The sequence below is a fragment of the Chamaea fasciata genome, unplaced genomic scaffold (assembly GCF_029207755.1).
Source record: "Chamaea fasciata isolate MVZ Bird 193981 ecotype frontalis unplaced genomic scaffold, bChaFas1.0.hap1 SCAF_249, whole genome shotgun sequence".
NCBI classification, from domain to species: Eukaryota; Metazoa; Chordata; class Aves; order Passeriformes; family Sylviidae; genus Chamaea; species Chamaea fasciata.
Window position 1 is genome coordinate 54,477 of NW_027094334.1, and position 16,765 is coordinate 71,241.

A 16,765-nucleotide genomic window follows, 5' to 3' on the forward strand; every position below is an offset into this window, starting at 1 on the left:
TGTCCCCACAGACCCCACAGGGACCCCCATGGGGACCCCAATGTCCCCACAGGGACCCCCATGGGGACCCCAATGTCCCCACAGACACCACAGAGACCCCCATGGGGACCCCAATGTCCCCACAGGGACCCCCATGGGGACCCCAATGTCCCCACAGGGACCCCCATGGGGACCCCAATGTCCCCACAGGGACCCCCATGGAGACCCCAATGTCCCCACAGGGACCCCCATGGGGACCCCAATGTCCCCACAGGGACCCCCATGGGGACCCCAATGTCCCCACAGGGACCCCCATGGAGACCCCAATGTCCCCACAGAGCCCCCCATGGGGACCCCAGTGTCCCCACAGACCCCACAGAGACCCCCATGGAGACCCCAATGTCCCCACAGAGCCCACAGGGACCCCCATGGGGACGCCAATGTCCCCACAGGGACCCCCCTGGGGACCCCAATGTCCCCACAGAGCCCACAGGGATCCCCTGGGGACTCCAAGAGGCTCCCACAAACCCTTATGGGGACCCCACTGCAGACCCCCATAGGGCTGCAGACCCCTACAGACCTCCTCCATAGGGAGCCCCGGGGTCGGGACCAGAGCCCTCGGCGAGGCTGGAGACCCCAACAGGCGCCCACAGGGACCCTGTAGGGCTGGGATCCCCTACAGACCCCCAGGGATCCTACTGACCCCACAAGGTCAAACTGGACCCTCTTGGCCATGTTCCTTGACCCGTGTTGGCCCACGTTGATCCGTGCCCGTCCATCTTGACCCACGTCGACTCCTCCTGGTCCATGTTGACATGTTGATCCGTGTCCATCCGTGTGGGCCCACGTTGGTTCCTCTTGGTCCATGTTGATCCGTGTGGGCCCACGTTGGTTCCTGTTGACTCCTGTTGGTCCAGGGTGATCCATCTGCGGACCCACATTGATCCATGCTGACCCACATTGATCCCTGTTGACCCACATTGATCCATGCTGACCCACGCTGACCCACGGTGCTCCAGGTTGACCCACACTGACCCATGCTGACCCACGCTGACCCACGGTGCTCCAGGTTGACCCACACTGACCCACATTGATCCATGCTGACCCATGCTGACCCACAGTGCTCCAGGTTGACCCACATTGACCCACATTGATCCATGTTGACCCACACTGACCCACGGTGCTCCAGGTTGACCCACACTGACCCACATTGGTCCATGTTGACCCACGCTGACCCACAGTGCTCCAGGTTGACCCACACTGACCCACGTTGATCCATCTGGACCCCATGTTGATCCCTGGTGTCCAGTGTTGACCAGGGTTGACCCGTGTCACTCCACGCCTCTCCATGTTGACTAGTGCTGACCCATGGTGACCCATGGTGACCCAGAGTGACCTGTGTCACTCCACGCCTCTCCATGTTGACCAGTGCTGACCCATGGTGACCCATGGTGACCCAGAGTGACCTGTGTCGCTCCACGCCTCTCCATGTTGACCAGTGCTGACCCATGGTGACCCATGGTGACCCAGGGTGACCTGTGTCGCTCCACACCTCTCCATGTTGACCAGTGGTGACCCATGGTGACCCATGGTGAGCCATGGTGACCTGTGTCACTCCACGCCTCTCCATGTTGACCAGTGCTGACCCATGGTGACCCATGGTGACCCAGAGTGACCTGTGTCACTCCACGCCTCTCCATGTTGACCAGTGCTGACCCATGGTGACCCATGGTGAGCCATGGTGACCTGTGTCACTCGGTGTCTCTCCATGTTGACCTCACTGCACAGGTGACCCCAGCGATGACCTCTTCTATGACCCCATGACCCCTGGCTGCGGCTGTTGCCCCCCCTGACCCACCCAGCCCCAGCCCACCATGTGACATCACCAAGTGCTGTCCCCACTGTGACATCACACTCAGCACTGTGACGTCACCGCTGGTGCCATGCTCTGCCCCCATCGCAGCTGGCACCGTGACATCACAGGTGACATCACAGGTGATAACACTGAGGTTCTCACCAGCCCAACATTCCTCCCTTGGGTGGCTCTGAATTCTGGGGTGCCTTGGGTTGGTGCCCCAAAACCTGCAGGGGTGGCACCCAAATTCCAGGGTGTCCTGGGGCACCTGAGTCCCCTCGGGCAGGGGTGACACCCAAATTCTGGGGTATCCTGGGGCACCCGCGTCCCCTCGGTGACAGCGACCGCTGAGTTCCGCTGTGCCCTGAGACACCTGTGCCCTGGGTGAGGGCGACGGTGACACCCGGGGGGGACGGGTGTGTCCCCACCAGGGATGACACCGAAATTCCGGGATGCCCTGGGACACCCCCTGGGGCGGGGGCGACGCCCGAATTCCGGGTGCCCGGGGGCGGCGCCCCGAAACCCGCGTCCCCCGGGGCCAGGGCGGCGGTGACAGCGGCGCTCGGAGCCGCCCGCACCTCGGCCCGGCGGCGCTGGGCGGGCTCCGTCCCCTCCCCGCGGGGACAACCCGAGGGGAGGGACGCGGTGACACCCGCGGGGACCTCCCGTGCCCGCGGCGGGGGCGGCACCGGCACCGGCCCCGCGGGATCCGCGGCCACAGGTGAGGGACTCGGGCTCCGGGACACCCCGGGGTGAACAGGGGACCCCAAAACCCCCGAGGGTATGCAGGGGACCCCAAAACCCCCCAGGGTGAACAGGGGACCCCAAAACACCTACGAGGGTGGGCAGGGGACTCAAAACTCCCCCGGGGTGAACAGGGGATCCCAAAACTCCCCCCAGGGTGAACAGGGGACCCCAAAACACCTACGAGGGTGAACAGGGGACCCCAAAACACCTACGAGGGTGAACAGGGGACCCCAAAACACCTACGGGGGTGGGCAGGGGACCCAAAACTCCCCCGGGGTGAACAGGGGACCCCAAAACTCCCCCCAGGGTGAACAGGGGACCCCAAAACACCTACGAGGGTGAACAGGGGACCCCAAAACCTCCCAGGGTGGGCAGGGGACCCCAAAACACCTACGAGGGTGAACAGGGGACCCCAAAACTCCCCCAGGGTGGGCAGGGGACCCAAAACTCCCCCGAGGGTGGGCAGTGGACCCCAAACCCCCCCCAGGGTGAACAGGGAACCCCAAAACCCGCCCAGGGCGGGTAGGGCACCCCGCGGTCCGGGCACCCCCGACCTTCCCCCCACAGAAAAGGGACCCGGAGCTCTGTGTGTGTGTGGGGGGGGTCCCAGACCCCCGGTTTTAGGGGAGGGGTCTCTGCAGGGTCTCTGCCGCTCCGGAGCCCCCCCAAGTTTGCGCCATGATGGACACGGGGGACAGGGGAGGGCGCAGCCCCCCCCGGCTGGCACAGGTGAGTGGCGGGACCCCCAGGTGAGCGGGAGGGACCCCCGGGTGACGCTGGGGACCCCCAAGTGATGCACCCGGGGAAGCCTGGACCCCAACTGAGGGGGTCCCAGGAGGTGGGGGGTGGGGGGTCGCGGCATTTGGGGGCTCGCAGCCCCTCTCCCCTTTGGCCGGGGACCCCCGGCGCCCCCTGGGCGGCCCCCCTGGCCCCCCGCCAGCCCCCGGGCTGGAATTGGGACACGGGGCGGGGACAGCGACACGGCGGCCCTCGGCGCCCCTCCCCCCCCGTGGGAACCGACACGTCCCCCCCCCCCATCCCGGCCCAGCCCCCACTCGAGACCCCAAATTGCTCCCCCCCCCCCCGGATTCCTGAGACCCCCCGAAATTCCGGGCCCCTCTGAACTTCTGAGACCCCCAAACATCTGGGAGTGTCCAGACCCCTGGGAGACCCCAAACTCCTCATCCTCCCCCCGGACTTTGGGACCCCCCAAAACAGACAGACCCCTTCCCCCGGATCCTCCTGAGCCCCTCGAACTCTGGGGATCCCCAGACTTTGGGACCCCCTCCCGAATTCCTCGGACCCCCCAAAAACCTGGGAACCCCCTAAAGAGTTGGGACCCCCCAGACTTGGGGACTCCCCGGGCATTTGGGACCCTCCGGACACCTGGGACCCCCAGGACACTTGGGGTCCCCAAAACCCCTGGACCCCCCCGGGCATTTGGGGACACCTGGGACCGGGGGGATTGCTGGAACCTCCAACTCTTGGGGCACCCCGGATTTTGGGGGATCCCTGTGCCCCGCAGCCCCGGGGACCCCCCCAGATGTTGGGACCGCTCGGGGACCCCCCGGATTTTGGGTGCCCCCCAGAATTTCCCCTCCCCCCCCACAGCCCCAGCACCGCCGGGACCTGGAGGAGGAGCTGCGGGACCTCAGCAACCAGGTGGGCGTGGCTCGAGGAGAGGGGCGAGGCCAGCACCTGTCAGTCACAGCCTGGCCCCTCCTCTCAGTGCGCAGAGGGATGGGGCATGCGGCTGTCAATCACCTAAGTGGGCGGGGGTTGCCAAGTCCATCATAATGGGGGTGGAGCTTCGAACTGTCCATCATCTAGGGGCGGGGCCTGGGGATGTCAATCACCCCTTGCCCAATCAGGTAGCGATGCTGGGGCGGAGCCTGGCAGCAGAACGTGGGCGGAGCCTGATGGAGGGTGGGGCCCTGCGGGCGCTGGAGATCGCTGTGGGCGGAGCCCAGGCCCGGGTAGGCGGAGCCTGTCGGGCCCTGGACAGAGCCAAGGAGCGCCTGCGCCTGCAGGAGGTGGGCGGGGTTTGGTGGAGGGGGCGGAGCCTCTGACAGGTGTGGGGGAAAGAGGCGAGGCTACAGGGGGTGTGGCCTGTGGGGGAGGGGGCTCTGGCGGGGTGTGGCTGAGCTGGTGTGAAGAGGGTGTGTCCGGGGGTGTGGTCTGTGAGGGAGGTGGGGCATATGGGGTGGGTGGGGCCATGGTGGGGAGGGGCCAGAGGGGGTGGAGGGCCTGACATGGGTGGAGTCAGGGTGGGGGTGTGACTATGGTGGGAATAAAGGGGGCGTGTTTCTGCTAAAGGGGCGTGGTCTGAGGGTAGTGTTGCTGTGATTGAGTGGTGGGTGGAGTCCGGTGTATGGGCGTAGCCTCTCGCTTACCCCGCCCCTCTGCAGGAGGCGGGGCAGATGCTGTGGGCCGAGCTGGAGGCCGCTCGTGCTGCCAAGGTGGGGGCGGAGCTCCGGGCACAGGAGGCGGAGTCTCAGTGCCAGGCCCGGGGGGAGGAGCTGGAGCGGCTGCGCCAGGTGGGCGGGGCTATGGCAATGGCAATGGGCGGGGCTTTAGCAGCCTGAGGAGCAGGGCTGAGGACCAGTGGGCGGGGCTATAACAGCCTATGGGTGGGACTGAGGAATAATGTGTGGGGCTATTAAAGCTGGGGTGGGGCTGAAGACAATGGGTGGGGCTAAATCAGCCTGTGGGCGGGGCTATGGAATCATGGTCAGTGCTAAAGCAGCCTGTGGGTGTGGCTACGGTGGTGGGCGTGGTATGGCATTGGGCGTGGCTTGGGGGTGTGTGTCCATGCTGGCCCCGCCCACAGGCGGTGCAGGTGGCCCAGCATTCCCGGCGTCAGGCAGAGCAGGAGCGTGACCAGGTGGCTGCGAAGGTGGGCCACGCCCCCCGGGCCAGGTGAGCGCGGCCACGCCCCCTCCCAGTGTGTCCCCCCCAGTGTGTCCCCCCCAGTGTGTCCCCCATATCCCAGTGTTCCTATAGTCCCTGGAACTCCCATGTGCCCTCTGTAGCCCCATCTACCCTATAGCCCCTATATGTCCCCTAGTGCCCCTATATGTCCCTGTTGTCCCTGTATGTCCCCCAGAGCCCCTGTATGTCCCTATAATCCCCAGGTCCCCTATCGTCCCCATGTGTCCCCTATTGTCCCCATGTGCCCTATATGTCCCTACATATCGCCTATATGTCCCCTACATGACCCTATAGCCCCTACATGTCCCCTCTCTGTCCCCCCATGTCCCCTCCAAGTCCCCCCTATGTCCTCTCTCTGTCCCCCGTGTCCCGCTATGTCCCCGCGTGTCCCCACAGCGCCCCCGCCGGGGACCCGGTGGCGCTGCAGGCGGCGCTGGAGGAGCTGCGGGAGCACAACCGGGACCTGCGGGAGCGCCTGAGCCAGCGGCTGGGACACGTGGGGACACCTGGGGACACCTGGGAGCACGGGGGGACACTGCGGGGACACGGGGCGACACCTGGGGACACCTCTGGGGGCATGGGGGGACACCTGGGGACACGGGGGGACACTGCGGGGACACCTGGGGACACCTGGGGTCGCAGGGGGATACGTGGGGACACGGGGGGGACACCTGGGGACACGGGGGGACACTGCGGGGACACGGGGGGACATCTGGGGACACCTGGGGACACCTCTGGGGACATGGGGGGACACGTGGGGACACTGTGGAGACACCTGGGGCCACCTCTGGGGTCACGGGGGGACACGGGGGGACACTGGGGGGACACCGCGGGGACACCTCTGGGGACACGGGGACACCTCTGGGAACATGGGGACACGGGGGGACACCTGGGGACACGGGGGGACACTGCGGGGATACGGGGGGACATCTGGGGACACCTCTGGGGACGCGTGGGGACACGGAGGGGGCGGTGACAGGAGATGCCCGTGGCGCTGTCTGGGGCGTTGGTGACACACGTGGGGGACAGGTGGGACACGGGCCACCCCTGGGGGCACCTGGGGCTGGAGGTGGGCGGGTGAGGGTGACACGGGGACACGTGTGGGTGCTGTGGGTGCCGCAGGGACAGGCGTGAGTGACACGGGGACAGGTGTGAGTGACACAGGGGACAGGTGTGGGTGCCACGGGTGACACGGGGACGGGTGTGGGTACCATGGGTGCCACAGGGACAGGTATGGGTGCCATGGGTGCCACAGGGACAGGTGTGGGTGCCACGGGTGACACGGGGACGAGTGTGGGTACCATGGGTGCCACAGGGACAGGTATGGGTGCCATGGGTGCCACAGGGACAGGTGTGGGTGCCACGGGTGACACGGGGACGGGTGTGGGTACCATGGGTGCCACAGGGACAGGTATGGGTGCCATGGGTGCCACAGGGACAGGTGTGGGTGCCACGGGTGACACGGGGACGGGTGTGGGTGCCATGGGTGACACAGGGGACAGGTGTGGGTGCCATGAGTGGACCTGTGGGTGCCACAGGGACAGGTGTGGGTACCATGGGTGACACAGGGACAGGTATGGGTACCATGGGTGCCACAGGGACAGGTGTGGGTGCCACGGGTGACACAGGGACAGGTGTGGGTGACACGGGGCCAGGTGTAGGTGCCCCGGTGACAGGTTTGGTGGCTGTCCCGCAGGCGGAGGAGCTGCGGCGGGCGCTGGCGGTTATGGGGACAGGTGTGGGTGCCATGGGTGTCACCGGGCCAGGTGTGGGTGACACGGGGCCACCCGTGGGTGCCCCGGGGACCCGCGTGGGTGACATGTCCCTGTCCCGCAGGCGGAGGAGCTGCGGCGGGCGCTGGCGGCCGCGGGCTCCCGCGCTGAGGCGGCGCGGGCGGCGCGGGCCCGGCTGGCGCAGGAGCAGCGGCGGCTCCGGGAGCGGCTGCGGCGGCCCCGGGACCCCCCCGCGCCCCCCGAGCCCGCGCTGCGCGCCCGCTGCGCGCACCTGGAGGAGCTGCTGCGGAGAGAGGCGGGGTCAGCGCGGGGACACGGCGGGGACGGCGGGGACAAAGGACAGCGGGGACGGCGGGGACAAAGGACAGCGGGGACAAAGGACAGCCGGGACAAAGGACAGCGGGGACCGGGGGGGCCAGGCTGGTTCCCAAATGGTCCCCAGGTGGTCCCAGGGTGGCCCGAGGTGGTCCCAGGTGGTCTCAGGGTGGCTCGCTGGTCTCAGGGTGACATGGCGTGACACGGGGTGACACTGGTGACACGGCTGTCCCTGTCGCGGGGCGCGGCTGGCCCTGTCCCGCGTGGCCGTGGGTGACTCTGTGGGTGACACAGGTGACACTGGTGACACGGCTGTCCCTGTCGCAGGGCGCGGCTGGCCCTGTCCCGCGTGGCCGTGGGTGACTCTGTGGGTGACACAGGTGACACAGGTGACACAGGTGACACTGGTGACACGGCTGTCCCTGTCGCGGGGCGCGGCTGGCCCTGTCCCGCGTGGCCGTGGGTGACTCTGTGGGTGACACAGGTGACACAGGTGACACTGGTGACACGGCTGTCCCTGTCGCAGGGCGCGGCTGGCCCTGTCCCGCGTGGTCCTGGGTGACTCTGTGGGTGACACAGGTGACACTGGTGACACGGCTGTCCCTGTCGCAGGGCGCGGCTGGCCCTGTCCCGCGTGGTCCTGGGTGACTCTGTGGGTGACACAGGTGACACTGGTGACACGGCTGTCCCTGTCGCAGGGCGCGGCTGGCCCTGTCCCGCGTGGCCGTGGGTGACTCTGTGGGTGACACAGGTGACACTGGTGACACGGCTGTCCCTGTCGCAGGGCGCGGCTGGCCCTGTCCCGCGTGGCCGTGGGTGACTCTGTGGGTGACACAGGTGACACAGGTGACACTGGTGACACGGCTGTCCCTGTCGCGGGGCGCGGCTGGCCCTGTCCCGCGTGGCCGTGGGTGACTCTGTGGGTGACACAGGTGACACAGGTGACACTGGTGACACGGCTGTCCCTGTCGCAGGGCGCGGCTGGCCCTGTCCCGCGTGGTCCTGGGTGACTCTGTGGGTGACACAGGTGACACTGGTGACACGGCTGTCCCTGTCGCAGGGCGCGGCTGGCCCTGTCCCGCGTGGTCCTGGGTGACTCTGTGGGTGACACAGGTGACACTGGTGACACGGCTGTCCCTGTCGCAGGGCGCGGCTGGCCCTGTCCCGCGTGGCCGTGGGTGACTCTGTGGGTGACACAGGTGACACAGGTGACACTGGTGACACGGCTGTCCCTGTCGCGGGGCGCGGCTGGCCCTGTCCCGCGTGGCCGTGGGTGACTCTGTGGGTGACACAGGTGACACAGGTGACACTGGTGACACGGCTGTCCCTGTCGCAGGGCGCGGCTGGCCCTGTCCCGCGTGGTCCTGGGTGACTCTGTGGGTGACACAGGTGACACTGGTGACACGGCTGTCCCTGTCGCAGGGCGCGGCTGGCCCTGTCCCGCGTGGTCCTGGGTGACTCTGTGGGTGACACAGGTGACACTGGTGACACGGCTGTCCCTGTCGCAGGGCGCGGCTGGCCCTGTCCCGCGCCGCGCGTGTCACCGGGCGCCGCCTGCGCGTGCTGGTGGCCGAGGCGGAGGAGCAGCGGCTGCAGGGGGAGCGCTACCGCCTGCAGGTGGGGACGGCGACACTGCCGCCGGTGGCGCCTGGTGGCACCTCCTGTCACCTGGTGTGACCTCCTGGCACCTCCTGGCACCTGGTGTCATTTTCCTGTCACCTGCTGTCACTGCTGTCATCTACTGTCGTTTCTTGCCACCTGCTGTCACCTCCTGTCACCCGCTGTCACCTGCTGTCACCCACTGCCACCTGCTGTCACCTGCCGTCACCTTCGGTCACCCTACAGCCTCTGTGCCGCCACGTCCCCATGTCCCAATGCCCGATGGCACCATCCCCGTGTCCCCAATGTCCCCATGTCCCCAATGTCCCCAACGTCCCTGATGTCCCCGTGTGCCCGCTGATGTCCCCATTGATGTCCCCTGTCCCCATGTCTCCAATATTCCAATGTCCCCAATGTCCCCATGTCCCCGCTGATGTCCCCTGTCCCCAATGTCCCCTGTCCCCAATGTCCCCATATCCCACATCCCATATCCAGTGGGACAATGTCCCCTTGTCCCTGCTGTTGTCCCCAACGTCCCCTGTCCCCAATATCCCCTGCCCCCAATGTCCCCATATCCCAAATCCCATATCCAATGTCCCCAGTGTCCCCAGTGTCCCCACGTCCCCATGTCCCATATCCCCTATCCAGTGTCCCCAGTGTCCCCACATCCCTGCCGCTGTCCCTAACGTCCCCTGTCCCCAATGTCCCCATGTCCCATATCCAATGTCCCCAGTGTCCCCAATGTCCCCAATGTCCCCATGTCCCATATCCCATATCCAGTGTCCCCAGTGTCCCCACGTCCCCGCCGCTGTCCCCCACGTCCCCTGTCCCCAATGTCCCCATGTCCCATATCCAATGTCCCCAGTGTCCCCAGTGTCCCCAATGTCCCCATGTCCCATATCCAGTGTCCCCAGTGTCCCCAATGTCCCCATGTCCCATATCCAGTGTCCCCAGTGTCCCCGGTGTCCCCAGTGTCCCCATGTCCCATATCCAATGTCCCCAGTGTCCCCAATGTCCCCATGTCCCATATCCAATGTCCCCAGTGTCCCCAATGTCCCCATGTCCCATATCCAGTGTCCCCAGTGTCCCCAATGTCCCCATGTCCCATATCCAATGTCCCCAGTGTCCCCAGTGTCCCCGGTGTCCCCAGTGTCCCCATGTCCCATATCCAATGTCCCCAGTGTCCCCAGTGTCCCCAATGTCCCCATGTCCCAAATCCCCTATCCAGTGTCCCCAATGTCCCCAATGTCCCCATATCCCATATCCAATGTCCCCAGTGTCCCCAGTGTCCCCAATGTCCCCATGTCCCATATCCAATGTCCCCAGTGTCCCCGGTGCCCCCAATGTCCCCATGTCCCATATCCCCTATCCAGTGTCCCCAGTGTCCCCACGTCCCCGCGGCTGTCCCCAACGTCCCCTGTCCCCAGGCCCGTGCCAGCGAGGCCTCGGGCCGGCTCCTGGCGGCGCAGGTGGCCGCGGTGGCCGCGGGCACGGCCCAAGCGCTGGCCCAGGGCCACCACCTGCGCCGGCAGCTCGAGGACATCGGGGACGGCGCCGCGGCCACCGCGCGGGACGTGGCCGTGCTCCGGGCCCGCCTCAGGTGGGGACCTGGGGACCCTATAGAAACCCTATAGAAACCCTATAGAAACCCTACAGAACTCCTATAGAAACCCTATAGACCCTATAGAACCCCTATGGACCCTATAGAAACTCCATGGGCCCTATAGAAACTCTATAGACCCTACAGAAACCTTATGGGCCCTATAGAACCCCTATAGACCCTATAGAACCCCTATAGAACCCCTATAGAAACCCCATGGACCCTATAGAACCCCTACGGACCCTATAGAAACCCTATAAACTGTATAGAAACCCTATAGACCCCCTATGGACCCTATAGAAACTCTGTAGAAACTCTATAGAACCCTTATGGAACTCCTATAGAACTCCTATAGAACCCCTATGGACCCCATAGAAACCCTGTAGAACCTCTATAGAACCCCTATGGGCCCTAAAGAACCCCTAAAGGCCCCACAGAAACCCTGTGGACCCCTATGGACCCCATAGACCTCATGGAAACCCTATAGACCGCATAGAGACCCTGTGGACCCCTATGGACCCTATAGAACCCATAGAAACCCCATGGACTACATAGAAAACCTATGGACCCCTATGGACCCCACAGACCTCATAGAGACCCTATAGACCACATGGCACACCTAGAGATACCTGTGGACCCTATAGACCCCATAGAAACCCTATAGAACCCCTGTGGACCCCGTAGAGACCCTACAGACCCTATAGACCCCATAGAAACCCTATAGAACCCCTGTGGACCCCATAGAGACCCTACAGACCCTATAGACCCCATAGAAACCCTATAGAACCCCTATGGACCCCGTAGAAACCCTACAGACCCTATAGACCCCATAGAAACCCTATAGAACCCCTGTGGACCCCACAGAAACCCTACAGACCCTATAGACCCCATAGAAACCCTATAGAACCCCTATGGACCCCGTAGAAACCCTACAGACCCTATAGACCCCATAGAAACCCTATAGAACCCCTGTGGACCCCACAGAAACCCTACAGACCCTATAGACCCCATAGAAACCCTATAGAACCCCTATGGACCCCATAGAAACCCTACAGACCCTATAGACCCCATAGAAACCCTATAGAACCCCTATGGACCCCATAGAAACCCTACAGACCCTATAGACCCCATAGAAACCCTATAGAACCCCTATGGACCCCGTAGAAACCCTACAGACCCTATAGACCCCATAGAAACCCTATAGAACCCCTATGGACCCCATAGAAACCCTACAGATCCTATAGACCCCATAGAAACCCTATAGAACCCCTATGGACCCCATAGAAACCCTACAGACCCTATAGACCCCATAGAAACCCTATAGAACCCCTATGGACCCCATAGAAACCCTACAGACCCTATAGACCCCATAGAAACCCTATAGAACCCCTATGGACCCCATAGAAACCCTACAGACCCTATAGACCCCATAGAAACCGTATAGAACCCCTATGGACCCCATAGAAACCCTACAGACCCTATAGACCCCATAGAAACCCTATAGAACCCCTATGGACCCCATAGAAACCCTACAGACCCTATAGACCCCATAGAAACCTTATAGAACCCCTATGGACCCCATAGAAACCCTACAGACCCTATAGACCCCATAGAAACCCTATAGAACCCCTATGGACCCCATAGAAACCCTACAGACCCTATAGACCCCATAGAAACCTTATAGAACCCCTATGGACCCCATAGAAACCCTACAGACCCTATAGACCCCATAGAAACCCTATAGAACCCCTATGGACCCCATAGAAACCCCACAGACCCTATAGACCCCATAGAAACCTTATAGAACCCCTATGGACCCCATAGAAACCCTACAGACCCTATAGACCCCATAGAAACCCTATAGAACCCCTATGGACCCCACAGAAACCCTACAGACCCTATAGACCCCATAGAAACCTTATAGAACCCCTATGGACCCCATAGAAACCCTACAGATCCTATAGACCCCATAGAAACCTTATAGAACCCCTATGGACCCCATAGAAACCCTACAGACCCTATAGACCCCATAGAAACCTTATAGAACCCCTATGGACCCCATAGAAACCCTACAGACCCTATAGACCCCATAGAAACCCTATAGAACCCCTATGGACCCCACAGAAACCCTACAGACCCTATAGACCCCATAGAAACCTTATAGAACCCCTATGGACCCCATAGAAACCCTACAGACCCTATAGACCCCATAGAAACCCTATAGAACCCCTATGGACCCCATAGAAACCCTACAGACCCTATAGACCCCATAGAAACCGTATAGAACCCCTATGGACCCCATAGAAACCCTACAGACCCTATAGACCCCATAGAAACCCTATAGAACCCCTATGGACCCCATAGAAACCCTACAGACCCTATAGACCCCATAGAAACCTTATAGAACCCCTATGGACCCCATAGAAACCCTACAGACCCTATAGACCCCATAGAAACCTTATAGAACCCCTATGGACCCCATAGAAACCCTACAGACCCTATAGACCCCATAGAAACCCTATAGAACCCCTATGGACCCCGTAGAAACCCTACAGACCCTATAGACCCCATAGAAACCCTATAGAACCCCTATGGACCCCATAGAAACCCTACAGATCCTATAGACCCCATAGAAACCCTATAGAACCCCTATGGACCCCATAGAAACCCTACAGACCCTGTAGACCCCATAGAAACCCTATAGAACCCCTATGGACCCCATAGAAACCCTACAGACCCTATAGACCCCATAGAAACCCTATAGAACCCCTATGGACCCCATAGAAACCCTACAGACCCTATAGACCCCATAGAAACCGTATAGAACCCCTATGGACCCCATAGAAACCCTACAGACCCTATAGACCCCATAGAAACCCTATAGAACCCCTATGGACCCCATAGAAACCCTACAGACCCTATAGACCCCATAGAAACCCTATAGAACCCCTATGGACCCCATAGAAACCCTACAGACCCTATAGACCCCATAGAAACCTTATAGAACCCCTATGGACCCCATAGAAACCCTACAGACCCTATAGACCCCATAGAAACCCTATAGAACCCCTATGGACCCCACAGAAACCCTACAGACCCTATAGACCCCATAGAAACCTTATAGAACCCCTATGGACCCCATAGAAACCCTACAGATCCTATAGACCCCATAGAAACCCTATAGAACCCCTATGGACCCCATAGAAACCCTACAGACCCTATAGACCCCATAGAAACCCTATAGAACCCCTATGGACCCCATAGAAACCCTACAGACCCTATAGACCCCATAGAAACCCTATAGAACCCCTATGGACCCCATAGAAACCCCACAGACCCTATAGACCCCATAGAAACCTTATAGAACCCCTATGGACCCCATAGAAACCCTACAGACCCTATAGACCCCATAGAAACCTTATAGAACCCCTATGGACCCCATAGAAACCCTACAGACCCTATGGACCCCGTAGAAACCCTACAGACCCTATAGACCCCATAGAAACCCTATAGAACCCCTATGGACCCCATAGAAACCCTACAGACCCTATAGACCCCATAGAAACCTTATAGAACCCCTATGGACCCCATAGAAACCCTACAGACCCTATAGACCCCATAGAAACCCTATAGAACCCCTATGGACCCCATAGAAACCCTACAGACCCTATAGACCCCATAGAAACCTTATAGAACCCCTATGGACCCCATAGAAACCCTACAGACCCTATAGACCCCATAGAAACCCTACAGACCCTATAGACCCCATAGAAACCCTATAGAACCCCTATGGACCCCATAGAAACCCTACAGACCCTATAGACCCCATAGAAACCTTATAGAACCCCTATGGACCCCATAGAAACCCTACAGACCCTATAGACCCCATAGAAACCCTATAGAACCCCTATGGACCCCATAGAAACCCTACAGACCCTATAGACCCCATAGAAACCTTATAGAACCCCTATGGACCCCATAGAAACCCTACAGACCCTATAGACCCCATAGAAACCCTATAGAACCCCTATGGACCCCATAGAAACCCTACAGACCCTATAGACCCCATAGAAACCCTATAGAACCCCTATGGACCCCATAGAAACCCTACAGACCCTATAGACCCCATAGAAACCCTATAGAACCCCTATGGACCCCATAGAAACCCTACAGACCCTATAGACCCCATAGAAACCTTATAGAACCCCTATGGACCCCATAGAAACCCTACAGATCCCCTCTGGGCTCCCAATGGGGTGGCGGGGGGGGATCTGTGGGGGTTCTATGGGGTTTATGGGATATTGGTGGTCTCAGTGGGGTTAATGGGATCCTGGGGGTCTCTGTGGGGTTTGTGGGGTATTGGGGTCTCTATGGGGTTTGTGGGGTATTGGGGTCCCTGTGGGACACTGAGGGGTCTCTGTGGGGTTTGTGGGGTATTGGGGTCTCTATGGGACACTGAGGGGTCTCTATGGGGTTTGTGGGGTATTGGGGTCTCTATGGGACACTGAGGGGTCTCTGTGGGGTTTGTGGGGTATTGGGGGGTCTCTATGGGGTTTGTGGGGTATTGGGGTCCCTGTGGGACACTGAGGGGTCTCTGTGGGGTTTGTCGGGTCTTGGGGTCTCTATGGGACACTGAGGGGTCTCTGTGGGGTTTGTGGGGTATTGGGGTCTCTGTGGGACACTGAGGGGTCTCTATGGGGTTTGTGGGGTATTGGGGTCTCTGTGGGACACTGAGGGGTCTCTATGGGGTTTGTTGGGTGTTGGGGTCTCTGTGGGACACTGAGGGGTCTCTGTGGGGTTTGTGGGGTATTGGGGTCCCTGTGGGACACTGAGGGGTCTCTGTGGGGTTTGTGGGGTATTGGGGTCCCTGTGGGACACTGAGGGGTCTCTATGGGGTTTGTCGGGTCTTGGGGTCTCTATGGGACACTGAGGGGTCTCTATGGGGTTTGTGGGGTATTGGGGTCTCTATGGGACACTGAGGGGTCTCTATGGGGTTTGTGGGGTATTGGGGTCCCTGTGGGACACTGAGGGGTCTCTATGGGGTTTGTTGGGTATTGGGGTCTCTGTGGGGTTTGTGGGGTATTGGGGGGTCTCTATGGGGTTTGTGGGGTATTGGGGTCTCTATGGGGTTTGTGGGGTATTGGGGGGTCTCTATGGGGTTTGTGGGGTATTGGGGTCTCTATGGGACACTGAGGGGTCTCTGTGGGGTTTGTGGGGTATTGGGGTCTCTATGGGACACTGAGGGGTCTCTATGGGGTTTGTGGGGTATTGGGGTCCCTGTGGGACACTGAGGGGTCTCTGTGGGGTTTGTGGGGCGCTGGGGTGTCTGTGGGGGTCTGACCCCCCGGTGCCCCCAGGTGTGACCCCATGAACCTGTCCCGCACGGTCCGGCGGATGCTGCGGGACGGGGACGACGACTCCGAGGACAGCGGCGACAGCGGCGACAGCGGCGACAGCGGCGACAGCGGGACCCCCCCTGTGCCCCCGGCCGAGCCCAGCCCTGCGGGCACCCCCTGAGACCCCAAAACCCGCCCGGGGCCCCCATCCCTCCCGTGGGGTTTTGGGGCGGGGGTCCCCACACTCATTAAAGTGCCTTTGGGGGATTGTCCCGTCCCGGGCCGCTTTTTTTTTTTGGGGGGTGGGGGGTTTAAAATATCCCGGAGTCCTGAAATCCCTTCAGATTCCCCTAAAACACGTCGGGAGGGACCTCAAAACCATCCCTGCACCAACCGGGGGGTGCTGAGACCCCTCAAAACCCCACAAAACACCCCAAAATCCACCCGGGGGCATCCCAAAAGCCTCTTTACCCTGAAACCTCCCAATAAACCCCCACGATTGCTCCAAACGCCCCAGAATCTGCTCAGGGGGGCCCGTAAAACCCTTTTGCCCTCAAATGGAGGGGTGAAATTCCCCCAAATCCCCCCAAAATCCCCCAAATTCCCCCAAAACCCCCCAAAAGCCGCGGGAAGGAGGCGCAGAACGCCCGCGGCCAGGGGCGGGGCTTGC

The 16,765-nt window shown here is 61.5% G+C and overlaps 2 protein-coding genes across 3 annotated transcripts; both read left to right on the top strand.

Moving 5' to 3' along the window:
* Positions 1-2,503: 2,503 nt before the first annotated feature.
* LOC136305028 (myosin heavy chain, embryonic smooth muscle isoform-like) lies at positions 2,504-7,395 on the top strand. Its single transcript, XM_066208433.1, has 9 exons — positions 2,504-2,555; positions 3,223-3,310; positions 4,193-4,243; positions 4,453-4,614; positions 4,990-5,118; positions 5,412-5,500; positions 5,909-6,062; positions 7,209-7,278; positions 7,349-7,395. The coding sequence occupies exons 2-9, from the start codon at positions 3,260-3,262 to the stop codon at positions 7,393-7,395; spliced, it is 753 nt and encodes a 250-aa protein (XP_066064530.1). The 5' UTR covers positions 2,504-2,555; positions 3,223-3,259.
* Positions 7,396-7,653: 258 nt separating this feature from the next.
* Positions 7,654-16,366, top strand: LOC136305027 (uncharacterized). Of its 2 annotated transcripts, XM_066208432.1 has the most exons (4): positions 7,654-7,687; positions 9,069-9,177; positions 10,587-10,759; positions 16,117-16,366. In XM_066208432.1, the coding sequence occupies exons 1-4, from the start codon at positions 7,677-7,679 to the stop codon at positions 16,274-16,276; spliced, it is 453 nt and encodes a 150-aa protein (XP_066064529.1). In that variant the 5' UTR covers positions 7,654-7,676; the 3' UTR covers positions 16,277-16,366. The 2 variants fall into 2 exon arrangements, with proteins under 2 accessions (XP_066064529.1, XP_066064528.1); XM_066208431.1 differs by lacking the exons at positions 7,654-7,687; positions 9,069-9,177 and having other exon boundaries at positions 9,756-10,759.
* The last annotated feature ends 399 nt before the right edge of the window (positions 16,367-16,765 follow it).